Raw genomic sequence first — 19,826 nt, 5'->3', positions numbered from 1 at the left:
AATATTAATATATAACAATTCTTTCTCTCTTTCTGTCTTACATTTATATTGTAAGTTATTTTTTTATAACAATTAATGTGTGTAATTTTTCTAACAAAAACATTCTTTCTCTCTCTCTCACTTATGTTATTAAAAAACTTGAATTTAATAAGACTTTCATAAATCTATGTCAATTTCTACATCCTCTTCGTCATTTTCTAGAGTAATATTCGCAGTCGATTTAATTAATTTCTGCGGAAAGTCCTTCTGTGTAGAGTCTGGACCTGCTAACATCGTATTTTCACTTTCTCGAGTATGTCGCCATTTCATTCGACGATTTTGAAACCAAACCTTGACCTAAATGATATAAAAATAAATATGTAAAACAAACTTAGAATAAGTCTATTTAATCAAGCACCTTTTTACAATAAATAATGAATTATGTATCGAATGACTATATAGTTTTAATTTATAAAGTTGTAACCTGTGCATCTGTGAGACCTAAAGTCGCTGCCAATTGTCGTCTGTCCGGTTTTGTAATGTATTTTTGCAAAGAGAATCTTCTTTCTAAACCTTTCCTTTGTAGTGAACTAAACACGGCTCTGGACCACGATCTTTTTCTTCGTGTATTCGTTTCCGATGTGCTTATCGTCGAAGGAGATGAGATAGATGCTGAAATAAGTGGATATAAGAATATTATATATTTTATTGTGCATAAAATAATAAACTTATATGTATATTTTTTTACTACAACACATTGAAAACAATTTTTGAAATTTTTTTCAACAATTTTATATTTTACTAATATATTTTATTACAATTAAATACTTTTACTTAAAAAATATATTATAATTCACAATATTTATTTTTAAAAAGTGTAATTTTTAATCTTACAAATATTACATGTGCGGATAAAATATACGAAAGAGGAAGAATTACGAATTAGATAGGAACATCATGGAAAATAAACGTTCCTCTTAGCTTGATTGGTGTCAGTTTCTACAAATCTCAGTACGAAGAAGCCTCTAAGATGGGGTACTTTGAATTGATTTACAACCGTACGAAAGTATACAACATCTGTAGGTATTTAAACAGTGTGGTACTCTCACCCAAAAGCTAAATCTCCGAACAAATTCGAACAGATACCTCTAACATCACAGTTATTTCGGGGCGTTTATGTTGATCTTCAGACACACGTGTCTAAGTCGAAGATTTCGCAACATGTAATTACTTCTCTCGTGCAAATAATTAATTTGACATTTCTTTTCAAAGAAAAACACTTTAACATTGCATGAAAAATATATCTCTGTGCAACACAAGAAAACAAAAAGTTGTTACGTGATATGAAACACGTGTTTTTTTTTTATTAATTGCAAACGACAAAACGCAAACCCGTTGATTTAGAACAGATCTCGTTAAACGCATATGTTTGTAGCGTCATTAATTGTAGAAAAAATAGCAACGAGAAAAACGCGGACTCTGCCAGATTCTAACTAACCGAGAAAATGTATATCGAAACCGCTGTTTATACCTCTCGTAAACGCTCGGTGGCACTTAAGATGTCGTTTAAACACAGACAGGAAACACGAGAATACACCGACACGTAAATATTTTGCTCTACGTGCTTCTCGTATCACAAGGGACAAGACAGTATGTCCATATGGCAACATTTGTCAATGACGTAACCTGCGACCTCACGTCAAATCTTCTTAAAATAATCTTACACTTTTTGAAGAGTTTAATTGTGCTCACACACATTTAACTTTTAATTACTTTTGAAGTGAGATTAACGTAAACGTGAAACAAAGAAGAAAATTAGATTTAAAAAATTTTTTAAATATAATTATCTAATTAACAAGAGCTTCTTTTTCTTCTGAGATTTGTAGAAACCGACATCAATCGCACACGCTAAGAGAAACGTTTATTTTCTATGATGTTTCTATCTAATTTATAATTTTTTTTTTGTATATTTTATCTTTCTACATATAACGTAAGATTAAAAATTACATTTTTAAGAAATATTGTGAAAATTAATATAGTTTCTAAGTAAAGATATTTAACACTTTATCGATCAAACACGCCAGCTGGCGTTCTAACTAAAACTAATGTTAATTTTTTTCCCATAAGTCATTGTTTATAGCAAAAGGATCCGATCGATAAAGTGTTAATAGTAATGTAAATATTCTTAAAATATTTGTAAATATAAAATTATTTTTAAAAATTTCAAAATTTCTTCCAATGTGTTGTAGTCAAAAAAATATACATATGATTTATTATTTTATATATAAAAGTCATATAATAATTATATAAAAGTTACATAATACTCTATTGTAATGTTTATGTGTAATTAAAATATATAACTTACTTCTTGGCACAAGACGTAGCGGTGCTGGCCGATATACAGTTCCTAATGTTCCCTCCATGATTCCAGTATAAGATACAGATGTAATAGCTTCAGGTAACGATGGATGAGAAAACGAGATGCAAGCTCTAACACTTTCGCATCGCTCGCAACTTTCAACGCAGGGACAACGAATTGAAGAAAGTATCGAAACTGGTTTGAGAAAATCTTAAAATTATCGAAGAATTGCGTATACAGTTACACATATACAGTTGTGTAAAAAATTACAGTTACTTAAATAAAATTAACTTCTGCTCTTTGATAATATAATATTGCGCTCAAATTCGATACTTTATTTATAAAAGTAAAATTAAGATTTTTTATATTACAGTTATATAAACTTTATACCTTCTAATTTTAGAGACATTACACACACCAAGAGTTAAGTCTCTTACCTGTCCTCTTTGCACAAATTTCGTTGGACAGTATACGGTCCACGCCAAATTTCAATTGTTTGGAACAATTAGCGTTATCCGTGACGTGAGTAGCGTTGAAGCCGTTCATCTTATATCTTTAATTTCGCGTTGAGTTTCATTCATAAAATTCGAGAGCTATTTGTTTTTTGTTATTTTTATTTTTTATACGTTATTTTACATATCATTATTAAAATAACAATTTAATAATGTTCGTTTAACAGATTAATGTCTTCATTGTTTACTGCAATTTCTTTCACTTACATTTCTCACGTTATTACTACAAATTACAATGAATTTTCATCAAATGTAATTTTGACGGAAAACACAGAAATTATTAAAACTGTCAAAATTGTTTTGTTTTTAATGAGGATTTATGTTTCGTTAAAAAATATTCACGACAGCATCGCAGAACGGCATAAAACTGAATGAGAGTACGAGACTTTGCCATGTTGAAAGGAGATTTCTGGTTGAAAAAAATAATCATCAGCTCCACCAGTTGTGACTTAGCAGGATTAACTGGATTGGACCACGAAAATACTGGTGGGCGGGATCACGAGAAGATTCGGCCTGGCCGAGATGATGCTGCTTCGGATGCTGCGGACGTAAGTGTCAAAGTAACGCTTCTTGCTTTGAAACGATAAAAAACAAAATTATCATGAAAGCAAGAAGTAATGTTAATTACATTTAATTTAACTTTGACGTGATCCCGCAATACTCTTTTTGTTTTTCTGACTCGTTACATTCTAACTAAACTGGAGGTATTCAGAATAATCTGAGATATCAAGAAAAAAATAAATTTCCTATATTCTGTCGTAATAATAGTTCTCGCAATAATAGTTCTCGCAATAATAGTTCTTCCGAATCAATTAGAAACGACTTGGATCTCAAAGTGCTTTGCGTGTTGCCAAAATTCGCTTATATCGATAGAACAATGGTATATATACGTGTATACGCGCAGTCGATATCTCTGGAAGAGCCACATGGTTATCTTTGCGTGTAGGCCTGCGGAGAATACGCAGTCACTTGGATGTTTATTTGAAGAGCCATGTTTGAAACTACCTCTCTACCCACATGCCAAGAATATTCTCCGAGATATGTACACATCGTGGTCCTCTATTCGATTTTATTAGGTTTTAGGATTTTCAGGAATCAGACTTCGCGCGTTAAGCGCAAGCTCTTCGCATTCGCTTAATCGATCGTGATTTTTTTATCGAATCTTCCGATGGGAATGTGCTTTGTCAAAATTTGCGCACGTTACATCCAACGTGAAAGCTTATATCGCAATATTTTATATATATTTTATATATATTAGATGTGCGTATATAAAGAGTAATTAATTTAATTAAAACAAACTCGAAAATATAATATGTGTACAGCTATAATATATTTATGTTTTTAATATGTTTATAAATTAAGTTTCATAAATTGAGTATATTTTAATACAATTGAAAATAAATAATAGATTATTAAATTGCGCACACACACACACATATATATAACGTGATAAATTAATTGTATAAAGCGTAACTTCTCGAAAGCATAACCATTCCTTCGTAGAGTTTGTCGGTCTCGAAGTTATTCTCCATCGGGTCGAAAATTACAATGTTTCGTTTGGGACGTTTGAGTTTCTGCAGATTTTGCAGGTTCTGGAAATAAAATAATTGATATCGTGAATTTTTTTTACGTATAATCTATCTTGCATGTCGCGCGAAAATGGATCATTCAAATCTCGTCGGAATCGAGTACCGAAAATATGACGACATTCCCGTTTGTATTGTTCATGGAATTTCGACGAATCGCCATTATTATAAGCGTAAGGAGGTAGCCACCGAACGCGAGAAATGAGAGCGCGGTTATCGCCAACTGGAATATCTTCGAAATCTTTGAATCTTTTCCCTTTTCATCGTAATGGTCCTCGTATCGCCGCGTGGGCTTCTTGCTGCTTCTTCTCAACGGCAAGGCCATCGGCAGCGTCTGCGATAATCTTCTACCGGACACACTCCTGTCTTCAATCTGATCGTAAATATCTGCTAAGTACGTCGTATGAACCGTTAGATTATTTTCTGAGTAAATAATAACCGATTCAAAATATCTTTGTTTAATAATGATTGTTTACCGTTTCCACTTGCTAGGGAAGATTTTATTTGGATCAATTTATCCATCGGCAATTCGCTTAAACTGCGAATTTCATCCAGATATAAAGATGACTGATGATCGGCGAAAATCGTCATGAGAACACAAATCACACAGAATAGTATAAAACCGCGAGTCATAGCTGAATATTCTCTGTATTTTTAATCAACTCCGCGTGTGATTGTTAAAGACGTAAAAACTTCTGACACACTAAACTCGTTTAAGTCCGAGCACCTTTGTCGCCTTAATCAATCTTCGTACTAACTTCGAGCAGAAGAACGCGACTAAATTGTGTGCTGCGGAAATGCGGACGTCGTTTTCTCGCGCTTGGTCGGCGAAGCAAGAAGAGCGACAATCACGAATAGAAGACGACGGAGAGTTATGTTGGAAACGCAACGGAATGGAAATGTGAACGCATAATTAACGTGAACCCGTTACAATCTGCGACAAAGATGTTGCGGGCGATCTCAGTGCTGCTGCTCGGTTTGATCTGGCAAAATGTCGAGCATCAAGTGTCTCTTCTTCTGCATCTTTTGGATAAGTATTAATTGTGCGCAACTCGCGAAGACCGAAGGTGAGATTGTTACATATGTATATTTGCGTAGAATAGAGATAATTAAAATTCACATTTGTTTAATCTCGCAGATGTCTTGAATAAAATCAAAGTGGGATTGCAATACGCAAGTAATTATCTGGAAACCGCTAAGGATATCGCCGACCTGGTGTCTAAAAGTTTAGGTGGCAAACAGAAGCAGAAACGAGGAGAAGATGAAGCCAAAGATGAGACAAAGATACCGTTTGGTCCCTCAAATTTCGTTTCCTCATTCTTTCAAATTTTCGGACTTGATTCGCAAAAGATCGCAGCAATCGCAATCAACAGCGTTATATTTCTCGCACAGATGGTAAATATATACAATATAAATTTTTTTACACTTAACAAAATTGACCGCATTATTGTTGCATCTTGTAACAGATAAGTTCACTTTTTGGTTTAAAATCACCGCAAAGTAATATCACCGATAAAGACGCGAATGATCGAGAACCGCGCTGGGATCCCCTAAAATTTACTTTGGAAAATAAAAATGAGAAAGTAAGTATGTTGCAAACGTTCTATATATCGTGGAATTAATTATGAGTTTTTATTTCAATATAAATAATACACAACCATAGAAATAAAATTGTGTATAACTGAAGCACATAATTTTTTAATATTTGATAGATTCGAAACTTACTCGATCAAGCGAGAGATCCTAATCTACCGAATCACTTGATAACGAGAATGAGCGGTTCCGATTCTGCTTGCATCAGATTGCTGCTGTGCAAATCATCTCCGGTCATTAGGGCGGCGCAGAATTCTCTTAGCAACAAGTCGCAGGAACAAATGCGTCGAATTACTTCGTGGCTACCATCTCAAGACGAATTCGAAACAAACAGCGACAAATGCGATGACGAGCACACTGATTGTCGTTTATTTTCGTTGTGATAAAGAACTCATTCGGGAAAGAAGGAAACGGATGGAATAATTGTTTTTTTTTTCGTCGAAGAAAACGTAAAACTACCCTTTTTGGATTTTTTTTTTTTTTTTGTTTTCTCAGATGTAATTAGTATATATATTTTTCTCTTTTACATAGTACATAACAAACTTAAAATAACAATGTGTTAAATCACATAAAAAACATTGTGTGGAAATTATAGATAACTAAAGTGATAAATTTGTACACGCGCAAATTTTTCCTGTATATTTATATTATCATATTGTGTGCAGAGAGAAGATGCGATAAATAATACTAATCTCTTTTATCACGGTTAATCAACGGTGAAATATGTGACGAGAATTGCATAATGTTTGAAAATAAAATTGTTAAATTCAAGAGCAAACTGCCGCATTCGCGAAGTAACGCTGTGTGCTTAACATAAAACGTATTTACAATGTAATAAGGACGGTGATACTATATATGAGTTTTTACACTTTGGAATTTAGAGTGTTTTATTGCTTGCGTTTTAACTTAAGTGAGATTAAAAATAATGGAATCAAATTTGTACAACAATAACGCACACAAAAACTAAAAATAAACGATAATCATCACATTACATGATTGTAATCCGAATATATATTTCATAGAGTTTAATTGTCTATATATTGCTTCGATCTATACCTTTATCATACTCACTTATTACATATCAAGAATTGCACATATTGTAAAATATTTTCTAAAATAATTCGTAATTTGTAATATAAAAGTAACACGTAAAAACCTAATATATAAAATATAATGAATTTATCGACTACAATATTGCGTGTCTATATTCCAAAGTGTGCAATCTTCAATCATTCATTTCTTTTTTCATCATACATCTAATGAGATCACGACATTGTGACATAATTTACGTTATGCGATTATAACATCACGCGCTTTTGTCTAATTGTAAGAGGATTGTGTAGTTAGTACATCAGAGTGGTCGATCGCTAGGAGTTTAATCGACCAAAACGTTTGGCAATATATTTAACTCTATTTAAGTACGTATTTTTTTTACATAACGTTACATGTGTAGTGTCTATTATTTTCTATTTAAGAGAGGGTTTTTGGCATTCGAAAATTGATTAATTATAGAGGTATCTTGTTTAAGATTGCGCGCGATATTCACAATCTTCTACCAATAGGCTATTATACGTATATATGTATATATATATATAAATTCACACTACTTCTCAAAGTATGCGTGTATAACATAAACATCCAAACTTCAGTTATAGAAGTATAAAAGATACAAATTATTAGAAACGTGTAAAGTGTCCTACAAAGTATGTGTATTGCGATACGTGCATTTTGATTTAATATATTTTGTAAAAAAGTCACAATAAAGAGTTTGTCTCATTTAGAATATCGCGCACGATCAAATAGAGTACAATATATATATATATATATATATATATATATATATATGTACATATACATATATATATACTACATTTTTCGTTTTAACAATGCAGATAATAGTTCCAAAGATAATACACGTGATATATAGCTATATTACAACATGTTACACGCTACTGGAAAAATTTATCTCGAAAATATACAAAGAATCAACAGACTGTCGAAAAACTGGGTCAATTGGTATTTGTAATTGTACCACGCGCCAATGGCATCAACCCTGCTGTCGAAACACTTATATTTACAGGTGAAACGGATTCTATTCGTGAAAATCTCATCATCAGACACGCGCATAAGCGCCCCCCACCCTGTATTCATTAGAATTTACAAGCTTTAGATGTATAGCGTATATAATATAAAGTTCGTTTTTAACCAAATTATGTGTCATCGCGCGAGAAATACACAATATCATTAGAGTAGCTACTTAAAGATCAATATATATTCGCTGGAAGACAAAAGAGAGAGGAAATTATAACATCTTCCTAGAATTGCACTTTAATTTCTCTTAATAAAAAGAAACAAGAGTCATATTCTACGTTATATTTTTGTCACGTTATAACTTTAGATTGTACTTCTAAAATTACACCTAACGCAATGACACGCATTATATTATTTTTTTTTTGACAGTTTTGATCATCGACTCGGCGAAGATAGAAAATAAAAATGTTCGGAGCAACAAGCGCGAGAGTAAAATTGAAATCCGTACAAATCGAGTACGTATATGTTTCTCAGGTAGGATTATCACTTTATAAAAGGATTCGATCAATCCTAACAATAAGTTGCGATATCATTTCCAACGCGAATAATCGTAATCCACATAAAATGAGTTAACTTGAAAAAATTATGTTATACAACTATTCTATAAAAATATTACGTTACTCAAGTATTGCTAATTAAGTAATAACAGCACAGTCTGTGTATTGTTTTTTTTTTCTTTAACTAATTCTCAACTCAATTAAAAAACTTACAGGTCTATCCGAGAGTAAAAATCAAACATTTTTACAGAAGGAAAGTGAGTGGAAAGGGAAAAAAAGAGGTAGAAAAAAAAGAAGAGGATATTTCTAAGTGTTGATTTTTCACTCAACTCTTTAACTTATTTAAAGAGTCGCTTGGCCAGGATTAATCAGATCGGTAGTTTCGACGCGAGCTTGGCGTAGCCAATCCCTGAGATTTCTGGTCCTTTCCATCAAGTTTGAAGCGTTTCTCTCGACCGTGCCAACACTGGTTGTAAAGCCACTATGAGGGCCGTACTGAGCGATAATATTCTGAGTCGTGGTAGTTGGAGGAAGTTGCGTAGCGGTTAATTGGGATAAAATATTGGACTGTATATTAGGTGTACCGAAGGCACCTGAAAGTAAAAACACACAGTTTGTCGCTATAATTTTCACCTATAATAAATATATTTTAAATACTTTAAAATATTATTCTTATTTTATAGGTTTGGTTTTTAATATTTCTATAAACTGTTTTTAAGTTTTTAAATAAGCTTCTTTACATTGATTCGGCGGTGTATTAATTAGATAAATTAATATTTTCCTTTGCATACAGACATGTGTCACTTAGACTCGATCAACAAAAATTTAAAAATTTGCAAGTGTCTCTAGTAAAAATTAGTTTTTTTAAACAATTACATCTTCAAAACTACTAGAGATTTTTTTCATTTGTTTTTTTTTTCTGATCGACGCAGAATTGTTCAAACTTTTGATTCAACAAACCATTGAAAAAAATATTGATTTTTCGCAAAGATATTCGATTTTATAAAGTCGCGTGGGTCTCACAGACTCGGTCTGTATTACCAGTCGTCTCATTTTTCGAGTCTGTATGCGAAGGATTAAATTTTTTTTACTGTTACCTTGCAGGCTACTAGGCTGCGTGGTAAGATGATGAAACCGTAACCATCGCAGATAAGAGTACATGAGAGCCGGTGTCGGAGGTATGTTGTTATCATGGCGTTTGTTCAAGACATCCCAAATTTCCTGTATTTCAGAGTTCAAAGTTTCTAAGCTCGCCATAATTTCGGTAGACTCTTGATAATGATCTGGTTTATCTAAATTTCCAATAAGATGATATTAAATATACATATATACAATTACGTAGTCCACTCTTGTAATGTATCTTTTAAATTAGCTTTGAGAAGCCAAATTTATTTTCTTTTCCTTCAAAACAACTCTCGTCAGGTTTTTTGCTATTTGATGTAAGAACAACAGCTCAACGTTTTGGAAGAGCTCTCGTTCGCATCTCCTCACCTATGAAGGTGTCAGTCCCCAAATCGGTCGAGCTAAAACCGCTACTAGCGCTCGACATGTCGCTCAGCGTTAATTCGTCGTTTTTCGTGGAAGACGCGTCGTTTTCGTTTCGCCTGTCGTTCGCCACTCGCTCCAAAGACTGTTCCAGATGTCTCAGATGAATGATCTTCTCGCCCAGAAGACTTCTGGTGCGATGCAAACTCACCTCCATGTCAGAGAGCTCACGTTCCTCCTATTTGCGCGTATACATACAATCATTATCCGTTCGTATGTGTAGCTATAAAAAAAGAAGCATCGATTCCGTTGTTAAAATTTTTACAACAACGATACCTGCACCAGTTGTTCCAGAGTGGCCCTCGCGCTCCGTTGTTTCCAAGCTCTTTGCCTACCCTGAAAGGCACTTCTCTGTTGTCTCAGCGCCTCGCGAGCTCTCCTCACAGAGTCCCTCTCCACATGAATCCGATGTCGGAAGAACTCCAACTCCGAAGAGGCGTTCGCCGGCGCTAAAAATAAGACGAAGCGCTTTTTTGAATTAAACGAAAGATCGCGTCGCCAAAAAATCGAAAAAATCGCACGGACTCTTGAAGCTTTTTTTTTTTGACAACAAAATCATGAGAGCGATGAAAAAGAAACTGATTTGTGTTGAGAACAGCGTGCAAAAGCAAAAACAATTAAAGGTGCACTTACGAGCAAGTCGAAGGGCATAAACCGTTAACCAAAATAAAGTGTATATATACCTATGGAACAAAAAGAGAGAAATAATAGAGAACATAATCATAATTGTTTTTTTATATATAGGTCTCTCGATAAACATAATGAAAATACAAGTAAATTGTTCAAATGCACAATATACGTAATAACTATGCATTATTTCTAAAAAAAAAAAAAATAATAATAAAATATCCAATACGTAAAATTATTGTATATTCAATAGTTACATATATGTACAAGTTAATCAGAGTAACATTTTCAAAAGGGAAAGGGAAAAGGTGCACGGATAAAGAAAATGACTATAATACATTGTATATTAGATATTTTGTAACATTTATGTAACACTCTCTTCTGTCAAATCTGATCAGATCTGACAAAGCAACGACGCGCGCGAGATTAGACTGCTTAAAACAATCACCTTTATCTTGGAAAGGATATCGCACTGTATAGGCCGTTTCGTTGCTCGGCAGCTGATCGCCGAGATCTTCCAACTTCTTAAGCTGTTTCCTAATATTTTCCACGGGGTTATCCAGATTGTTGTTATTGCCGCCGCCGGAGCGACCCGCGCCCGAGGCGGCTTTCTTAGTAAAACTCTTCTTCTTCTTCATCATGTTAGCGTTCGTCTCGCTGGCTGTGGTGGTGTCGTCGGACTCGAATTTTGCCGCGTTCTTCGAGGCGGCGGCGGCGGCGGCGGCGGCGGCGGCGACGGCAGCGGCTGCGGCTGCGGCTGCGTGTTTCTGAAACCCCGCGGCCGCTCTCTGATCCCTCGAATTGTCCGAATCGATTTGCTCTTCGACTTGTTCGCTCGCGCTCTGATCCTCCTGCGATTTCGCGTTTGTTACCGGGCTCGAGCGCGCGTTCCTCAGCGGAGTACTGCGAGCACGATTTAAGGCCTATAGCCAGACATTAGGGCAAATTGTATGAACATGACGGAGTACCTTCACAGTCCGGGAACACGCGTCACGCGCCGCTCGATGAAAAATTTAAGAACGATTAGACTGCGAAGGTACCAGCGAGAATGATATCGAAAAATGAACGTGCAACACAATTAATGGTGTTTCACACACACACACACATCCAAAGAAACTAGCGAGATATATTGATCTATCCGAATGATATTTGTATTTATTTTAAATGAAATCTCGAAAGTTTGTTATTTGCTACAATGACAAGTTTGTTTTTTTTTTATTAAATAGACTCTCGCTAATTACTTTTGAAAACGTCGAGTGGTTGTTACATTAAAGAAGGAAACAATTTGTTTTTTTTCCATTGTAAGAAATAGGCATGCTTTGTGCTGTATGCCGGGCGTGCTCGTACTAAAAATCACAGATATTAATTATTTGCACGCGTGACGTATCCGTTGTCAATTACACACAAAATTAATGGAAAAAAAAGACTGTTAGTTTTTATTCACAAAATTAAATCTCTCTACGGAGAACTTACTTTTGCTCCGACGACTCAGTCCTGTCCGTTTTTGTCCTGGTGGATGTCGATCTCTCGGTTTCCGAGGCAGTGGTGTATCCCTCCTTTCGTCTGCTTCTTCTCTCGACGGCGAGCCGAACGTCGTTCTTCAGTTTCATATATTTTTCCTTGAGCGCCGTATACTTGTCCTGCAACAATCGCTTCTCACAGCGCATCTTCTCGAAGTCTATGCTCTCTTGTTGGAGAGTTCGCTCGCTCTGCTTTCTCGTCTCTTTCTCGATGTCTCGCGCAAAATCCGCGCGAATTTCTTCCAGTCGTTCTTTGTACATCTTACGAGCAAGAGCTTCCTGAAATCGAACAAAAAATCCCTTTTCTTGATTTAACTAAGTATACAACGGATTTGGATATACAAAAAAGTATTGAACTTTTTATTCAAGTGAAATTTTGTAAATGTAATTATAATTTACACAGAAAAAAAGATTTGCATAGCTAGGACAGTAAAAAGATTAGTATACGGATAGCAGAAAAAAAAAAATTGTCAGATCTATTGAATTCTTCGATTTCACTAACGAAATATTTTGTTGGTTTTAACAAAAATTGAATCGGCGAATTCTTTCTTTGCTGTTCTGAAAACTTTTTTTTCTGTGTACAGACGGATAAACATTCGTAACAACTTTCAAACTCACATCCATTCTGAAATCACGTAGAATCTCTGCTAAGCACTGCTCGTGATCTTCGGTGAATTTGGAGATCTTTTCTCGCTGCTGCAATCTCAATTCATTTCGTATATCTTCCAATTCTTTGTCCAGTTCCTTCTTCAGAGTTTCGATCTTTTCGTTATGTTGTTTCCTCAATTCGTATTCGTTCAGCTTCGAAAGCTTCTCTTCGCTGAGATTGCGCTCGTGCTCATTCTCGAGCTTGCCCATTTCTTGATTTCTCAGCTCAAGAAGTTCTCTCTTCCTTTCGTCGAGCTCCGTCTTCAGATTCGCTAGTATTTCCTGTCTCTCTTTTTCGTAACAGACTTCTAACTCCGTGCGGACTTTCTTCAAGTTTTCTATTCTAGCTTGGTCCATTTCGGCAATCAGCGCTTGAATCTCTTGCTCCTCCTAAAAAAAAAACACTTTTGTCAAAACATTGTTCTAGAAAATAAAAAATATTCTTTTAATATGTTTGATTGTACAACATATTAATTAATTAGAATAATGGATAGAATTTTTTTTTTAATGCTTTTGCAATACATTTTTGAATACCTTTTGAGCCAGTTCCTGTTTCACTTCTTCCAATTTCTGATTCGACAATCTTTGCAGCAAAATATTCTGCTGCTCGAAGTTTTCTTCAATTTCCTTCTTTCTTTCTTGAAGTTTAACCTCAAGTTCGATCTTAAAAGCTTCGATTTCTTTCTCATATTCTCTATTCATCTTCACTTTCATGTCGTCGATACTTCGTGAATATTCCAGTTTCGGTCTGACATATCTCTCCTTATGCGCGTAATTCTGACTCATTCTCGACACATCGGATGACACATCATCTTCCGGCTGTCGATTCGATAAGCGGCTTGTCATGTTGCGAGCTCTCTCAATAATCGATCGTGTTCTTCGCATCTCATCGGAATCGCTGCTCTTCGTAATGCTGCAATCGGTCTCGCTTTTCGACACCAAATCGATATTCTTCACTTTCTCGCTCAATTTGTTAGACAAATATTCGAGACTGTTGTCTCTTTCTAAACTGTTTTGCGCGTTTTTCATCTGGCTACGGTGCTCGTTTTCCGATACGTTTTGAACGAGAAATCTTTTGCCGACTATTTTTGCGTTTTTCGAAACAGACTCGATCTTTTCCAGAGACAAACGCCGTCTGTTGATTTCTAAACTTGTTTTATCTTCATCCTTTTCGTCGGAATATTCGTTCTTATTATTGTCGTTATTGTCTGAAGAAGTTTCCGAAATTGGTTTTCGCGGCGATAGTATGGAACCAGTGATTTTATTGCTGACTACAGCCGATATTCGCGGATTCTTATCTTCGGACTCGGATTCCCAATCTTCTTCCGATTCCGAATACGTGAACTTGATGTTGATCTCCTTCTCCAAGTCGAACCGCACGCTTTTACGTTCTTCGTCCAATGGCCGATCGTCTGTCGGTATTCGAATATATATTATGCAATATTCCCATAATTCAATAATAAATAAATATTAATTATTAATAAATAAGTAAATAACAATACGCTACTTCGTATAAAAAATAACATTTAAGTAAAAAATCACTAAAAATTTATTTAAAAGTGTAACATATTACCATCTTCCAACTGTTTCTCTCTCAAAATAGACTTGAGTCTGTCTCCGACAGTGTTATTGCTTTCATCGGGAATCGCCAATACGCGAAAGTCTTCTAATCTGCCGCCGTCCTGACTCGGCGTGGTGTCCCTACTTCTGTTACTTTTCAGAAACATCGTGCCGCCTCCACTGAGAGTCAGTTCCTTTTGTTGGCCTAGCTGGCTCGGATGCTTCTCCTTGTCGAACTTTTCGAGTTTCTCCGGCCTAGCGAGTGTGCTAACACTGAGTTTGTCGATATCAATTATGTTTTCTTCGGAGCTGAACTTGCTAGATAGTTGTTCCCAATCTTTCTCATGCCACGGACTCAGTGATTCGGATCGTTTGAGCACTTCCTTAAGATCGAGCTCTTTTTTCATTGATGATGTCGATGAGGTTGTAGTGGTTGTTGATGTGCTCGTGCCCGTTGTTTCCAACAATTTCGGACACTCGTAGAATTTTGGATCTTGAAATTTCAAGTTCGTGTAATCTCTGGCGGCACGGTCGCTCGACAGGGACAATACATTGTCGGACTTCGATTCGCTGTCTCTTCTCTGAAGCCTATCAAAAGACGAAGGTCGATCTCTCTTACGCGAACCATCGTTTTTATCAAGTTTTCGCAAAGGTGCCAGTTTCATGGGAATCTTGGTGCCTGTCATTCCGGGTTTTGGATGGGGATGTTCTTTAATAGTTTCTTTTTGAATATTAGATTCTTTCGGAATAGCAGTTTCCTTCGGCAATGTTGCATCTTCATGCGATTCGAGATCTTTCGCTGTGGTTTTCGAATCTTCCTCTGTGTATGCAAAAAAAAAAAAAATTCTTTTTATTCATTGTATTTGTGTCATGTTTCCTGTAAGATATTTTACAAAATATAATATTAGATATTTTTACTATTAAACATTTTCTCTTTCTCTCTTTTCTAAGTCAAAGAAGTAACTGAAAGCAATTTATATAAGTTGAGAGAAGTATATTAAAGAGAGTATATTAAATTTTCGCTAACAGCGTTAGCGCAGTATTCACGTACGCACCCACCGTACGGTCGATATTTTGCGAGAGAATCTAAAAATATGATCGCGCTTTTCGTAATTTTGATGCAAAGCCAGAAACGCGATGTATTGCCAAGCCGCACGATTTAGTGATTATTGTGAAGACGATGTCTAATGTTAGGCAGTGAACGTACATACAAAGAAACGCGTAATTAACACCGGCTTGTAGATTAAATTACTTAACCTCCCGGGAACCGGAATAATCAACATGACCAAAGCAGCTCGTGGAAAAAACTATCGTTACATTACGTTAATTGCGATGATATCAGAAAAGTGAAACCAAAACCAGACTTGGATGACGGAAAACATTAAATCGTTAAATTGTGTCACAAGAAAATTTTTTATAAAAATGAATTTGCAACATAATTATATTACTGTCGTGTTATATGTTATTATTACATTATATTCAAAAGTATAGGTAATGCATGAAAAAACATTTAAAAAAATATGAGTGTCACATGAGATGAAACATGAAGTTTTGCGTACCAAAACTCATTTGCCTCTTGTTGCCGGCTCTTGCTTGCTCCACGAGTTCTCTGTAAATTGCATCCAGGGGATGTTCCCAGGTGGTGGTGCCCGTGGATGCTTGGAAATAATAGTAGGAACCACTAGACTCGTGATAGCACGGAGACCAGCCCTTAGGTAAGGCTGCCATAAGACCCTCACGGGCCAGATCGAGAAGATGTGGTTCCTCATCGGGATTAATTCCCAAACGTTTCGCATAATCTAGAAGTTCTGAAAGTATATATTGCATTGCAACAATTAATTCTGCAAAAAATGATATTTTATTTATTTACTTATTTCTTGAATAATTTTACTAAATACTTAAATCAACTTTTTTCATCAATAGATTTAAAAAAAGGATATAAAGGCTCTTTGATAAAATTCTCAAGGTAAGTTAATTTTATTATTTATATTGTTTTCGTATTTTTATCCCGCAACAGCGCACCATTTATTAATAATGCCCTTGTAAACTTTAATGACTACAAAATGGATGGCTTGCATCTTACATCGAGCTAGCATAAATTGTACAACTCATTGATCACAGTTAACCGGGTTAAAAGTATTAAAGTGCGAAGTCTCTTTCTATGGAAAATGCGCTGACGACAAGATACGTTTATGATCACTTAACACATTTGCTCGCGAAACAATGCCGATGTTATATTTTTACAGAACGGAAAACGTAGCAATTATTTAAATATCTTTTTTTTTTTCTGTCCATTATCAATATTTGCACGTGTATAATTAAATAAGCGCTTGCTACGCGTGCGTGATATAATGAATGATATCATACGTAAAAAGTTCTAAAATTAGATTTGCGCGACAGGTAAACTTCCCATGTCGCAAAAACACGCAAAGAATAATTTTAATAATGTTGTTACATCAAATCAAATTTTAATCTTAAAAAAGATTTATATTCTAAAATTAAAAATATTGTTTTATAAAAATAAAAACAGTGATTATATATGTAAACTAATATATCAATATTTTTTTATAATAAAATTTGATAGAAATAATTATTAAAACACAAAATAATTACTTTTAGAGAATCAGTTTTTTTCAGGAATTATAAGGAAAAGAGCAGATGTTTAATTTCCGCATGAAGCTCTACTCGTGTCGGGACGACATATATTCAACTCTTATTTTCACGACACAGTCTGCTATTATTCGCTAGTTCACATGACGCCCGAAGCGCTATTCGATCCCAAACTACCCAGCGTAATTACGAACGGTCCAAAAAATTCCGACGGGGTGTAAAAAAGACAGGCGGCGACTTTGGGTCAAAAGCCCGGAGGTCGTGAGGTCATCAATGCAAGAATTTTGCTAGTCGGAAGGGTTGTGTGGAAGCGCCACAGTAGCAAAAGACCTCAATAAAAAATTCCATTAGCTCCGACAGCTGGACAGGTGGTAGAAGCCGCCCTATGGGGGCAAGTCGAACCACCATCTGCTTTCTGACGCTGCGGTCAAAATGTTGTTCGTCGTTTCGTCGCTCCGATTAATCGCGATTTCGTTATTTGCGAAAGTAACGATCGTCGAAAACCGAATTTGTGGCGAAAAAATCGCCATTCTGAATTTCGTGGGACGATCTGAAAAATTTTGGCACCTAGGCCAGGTGAATTTGTTTTATTGACGCGACGCGGAGACGATTCGGTAAACCGACAAAACTTTCGCCGCACTGCGAATTATTGATTTTCTGGAGCGCGCTGGGAAACAGGCTCGGTATTCCCGCCTGGAGTGATGTAAATAAACAAAGAAATTTTTGCCGACGGGTTTTTTGCGCGTTTTTGTCTGCTTTCAGACTGATCTTCAATGGCACGTTTCTTCAGAACTCTTGAGACGAAGAAGCTTGTTTTTACTTCTTTTTCACGTGATTACTATAAGGTCTTTTATCTCCATGACATAATACTGCACGTGTGTGTGTGTGCGTGTGTGTGTGTACACACACGTATATTATATCAGTTTTTCTTAAATCAAAAAACCATTTTAAAATATAATGCTCTCACCTCTTCTCCATTTATTGTAATAATAGAATATGATAATCTGCGAGTAATATAATATTTTAATCGTAATGTCAACATGTGATGAAATAGGAGTAAATCGATAGTTTTATATATTTCCACAATAGCTAATTATGTCTGTAACGCTATTGCAGTAAACAAAAGAATCCACGAATTATCATATATTTATGTATTTAAATTAATTTATACATGTGAATAAAAATTTCGCACGATGCGTAATTTCAGCGATGGCTCGCATAATGGCCAAGTACGCCACGTTAATAAGGCGATAGCACCACTTCAGATTCAATTTGTTGATCAAAGATACACATGACGCGTTTTTTAGTGTCATTCGTGTAAAACAAACTCTGGAACTTCCGCATTCAATAAAAAAATTATGTGAAACCACACCAAACGTCATACAGAGAAAGGAATAAGGGACCATCGATCAGTTTGACAATGAACGTTTCGTCATTAGACGAACGAGAGAAAGCTAGATTATTCTCTTGAAGTTACGTCGGAAACATTTATTAAATAATAAGAGACAAAAAAAAAGAAAATAGCAAATAGATATCTGCAATATTCCAATTCTTTTCACGTACCTTCGTTGGTCGGATGAGACGTATCATCGAAGATTTCTCTGCACACGATGGTAGCAGCGCTGTTGTCTTGCGAAATGCTCATGCTAACGCTACACCCCCGGACACCCTGCGAACGCGACGTCCGCAGAGTGTAACGTTACTTGGCTACGTTTTTCTGTGCGAAAAAATAACGGAGCGCGACGACCACCTCATTTTTCCATATCGGCGATACGTACGCGCCTTTTGCACTGCGCGAACTTCGTTCGTCGACGGTCAATGTTGAATTCTACTTGAACGTAGGCGGTGGTAGGAATGAAAGAGGGGGCGAGATAGAGCAAGAGAGACCGGTCGCGCCCCCGGTTGTCAGCTGCGGAATCAGCTGGCTGATAAGGGTATGCCGCAGTCAGCGATGGCGACTGTGTGCTTATCATCGAGAAGTATGTGTACATCGAGGAATATGCACACGTGTTGTTAAATTATAAAAACGGGCATAAAAATATTTTTTTTTACGGATATCGAAGATCGATAGTCTTGAAACTCGGTCTCGTGAAGACAATTAGTTGCTAAAATATGTGTGTATGTAAGATAAGAAAATTTTTCAGTCTGTCGTTTTAGTTGACATTTAACACACATTTTTGCAACACACATCTGTATAAAAGAAAAAAAAAACAAAGCAAACATATGTAATTTAAAAAAAGTATAAAAACAAAGATAAAAACATTCGCGATTCTTATGTAAACACTTTTATCTACTAAAACAATAAATACTGAGTATATTTGTAGACAGTGATGTAATTAATAATCTACTCCACACAATTGAGTGATTTATTTAATAGGATTATTGAATTTTTATCAAAATATATATCAAGATAGAACTCGAGTATCATGTTATCATATTCAGGTTATTATATTTTAGCTCATACACACACAAGTATGTCAATATAGATAAAGATATTTGATATTTTCTTAATTGATATGTTATCAAAACATCAGTAACCTCTGTACGTTTAAATTTTATAAATATTATTGTTATAAATGTGTAATTTTATTGTTTATACTTTCAAATTATTTATACTTCCATTATATACTGAAATATACTAATATTTTAAAACATCTCTATCGACTGTAGATAATGTGTTTGACTGCTAAAGTATGTGT

The 19,826-nt window shown here is 35.3% G+C and overlaps 3 protein-coding genes across 5 annotated transcripts; 1 reads left to right on the top strand and 2 right to left on the bottom strand.

Moving 5' to 3' along the window:
* Positions 1-90: 90 nt before the first annotated feature.
* On the bottom strand, positions 91-3,204 carry LOC109854215 (H2.0-like homeobox protein). Of its 2 annotated transcripts, none has more exons than XM_020427093.1 (4): positions 2,776-3,204; positions 2,345-2,548; positions 464-651; positions 91-336 (listed from the first exon to the last, which is right to left on the bottom strand). In XM_020427093.1, the coding sequence occupies exons 1-4, from the start codon at positions 2,882-2,884 to the stop codon at positions 157-159; spliced, it is 681 nt and encodes a 226-aa protein (XP_020282682.1). In that variant the 5' UTR covers positions 2,885-3,204; the 3' UTR covers positions 91-156. The 2 variants fall into 2 exon arrangements, with proteins under 2 accessions (XP_020282682.1, XP_020282683.1); XM_020427094.1 differs by having other exon boundaries at positions 2,345-2,533.
* A 2,223-nt stretch (positions 3,205-5,427) lies between these two features.
* On the top strand, positions 5,428-6,433 carry LOC109854227. The gene is made up of 4 exons (XM_020427110.1): positions 5,428-5,503; positions 5,575-5,831; positions 5,903-6,019; positions 6,149-6,433. Exons 1-4 carry the CDS (start codon positions 5,428-5,430, stop codon positions 6,410-6,412), a joined length of 714 nt encoding a protein of 237 aa, XP_020282699.1. The 3' UTR covers positions 6,413-6,433.
* A 1,469-nt stretch (positions 6,434-7,902) lies between these two features.
* Positions 7,903-18,954, bottom strand: LOC109854211 (centrosomal protein of 164 kDa). 2 transcript variants are annotated; one of them, XM_020427088.1, is made up of 11 exons: positions 18,691-18,954; positions 16,077-16,325; positions 14,531-15,337; positions 13,492-14,369; positions 12,928-13,347; positions 12,263-12,588; positions 11,238-11,692; positions 10,439-10,611; positions 10,109-10,340; positions 9,715-9,909; positions 7,903-9,210 (listed from the first exon to the last, which is right to left on the bottom strand). In XM_020427088.1, the coding sequence occupies exons 1-11, from the start codon at positions 18,770-18,772 to the stop codon at positions 8,960-8,962; spliced, it is 4,068 nt and encodes a 1,355-aa protein (XP_020282677.1). In that variant the 5' UTR covers positions 18,773-18,954; the 3' UTR covers positions 7,903-8,959. The 2 variants fall into 2 exon arrangements, with proteins under 2 accessions (XP_020282677.1, XP_020282678.1); XM_020427089.1 differs by lacking the exon at positions 11,238-11,692 and adding an exon at positions 10,796-10,845.
* Positions 18,955-19,826: the final 872 nt, after the last annotated feature.

The sequence above is a fragment of the Pseudomyrmex gracilis genome, unplaced genomic scaffold, assembly GCF_002006095.1.
Source record: "Pseudomyrmex gracilis isolate BER0280 unplaced genomic scaffold, ASM200609v1 scaffold_61, whole genome shotgun sequence".
Taxonomy (NCBI): Eukaryota; Metazoa; Arthropoda; class Insecta; order Hymenoptera; family Formicidae; genus Pseudomyrmex; species Pseudomyrmex gracilis.
The sequence above is the reverse complement of the archived record's forward strand: the minus strand, read 5'-3'. Positions and strand labels throughout refer to the sequence as shown.

Coding starts and splice junctions, on each gene's coding strand:
- LOC109854215 (XM_020427093.1), bottom strand. CDS start 2,884: ATGAACGGCTTCAACGCTACTCACGTCACGGATAACGCTAATTGTTCC. Junction 652..2,344: donor GCTACGTCTTGTGCCAAGAA/GTAAGTTATATA, acceptor CACTTATTTCAG/CATCTATCTCATCTCCTTCG. Junction 337..463: donor TAGGTCTCACAGATGCACAG/GTTACAACTTTA, acceptor TATATCATTTAG/GTCAAGGTTTGGTTTCAAAA.
- LOC109854227 (XM_020427110.1), top strand. CDS start 5,428: ATGTCGAGCATCAAGTGTCTCTTCTTCTGCATCTTTTGGATAAGTATT. Junction 5,832..5,902: donor TTATATTTCTCGCACAGATG/GTAAATATATAC, acceptor ATCTTGTAACAG/ATAAGTTCACTTTTTGGTTT. Junction 6,020..6,148: donor TGGAAAATAAAAATGAGAAA/GTAAGTATGTTG, acceptor AATATTTGATAG/ATTCGAAACTTACTCGATCA.
- LOC109854211 (XM_020427088.1), bottom strand. CDS start 18,772: ATGAGCATTTCGCAAGACAACAGCGCTGCTACCATCGTGTGCAGAGAA. Junction 10,341..10,438: donor CTCTGGAACAACTGGTGCAG/GTATCGTTGTTG, acceptor ACGCGCAAATAG/GAGGAACGTGAGCTCTCTGA. Junction 9,211..9,714: donor GCAGCCTAGTAGCCTGCAAG/GTAACAGTAAAA, acceptor TTTTACTTTCAG/GTGCCTTCGGTACACCTAAT.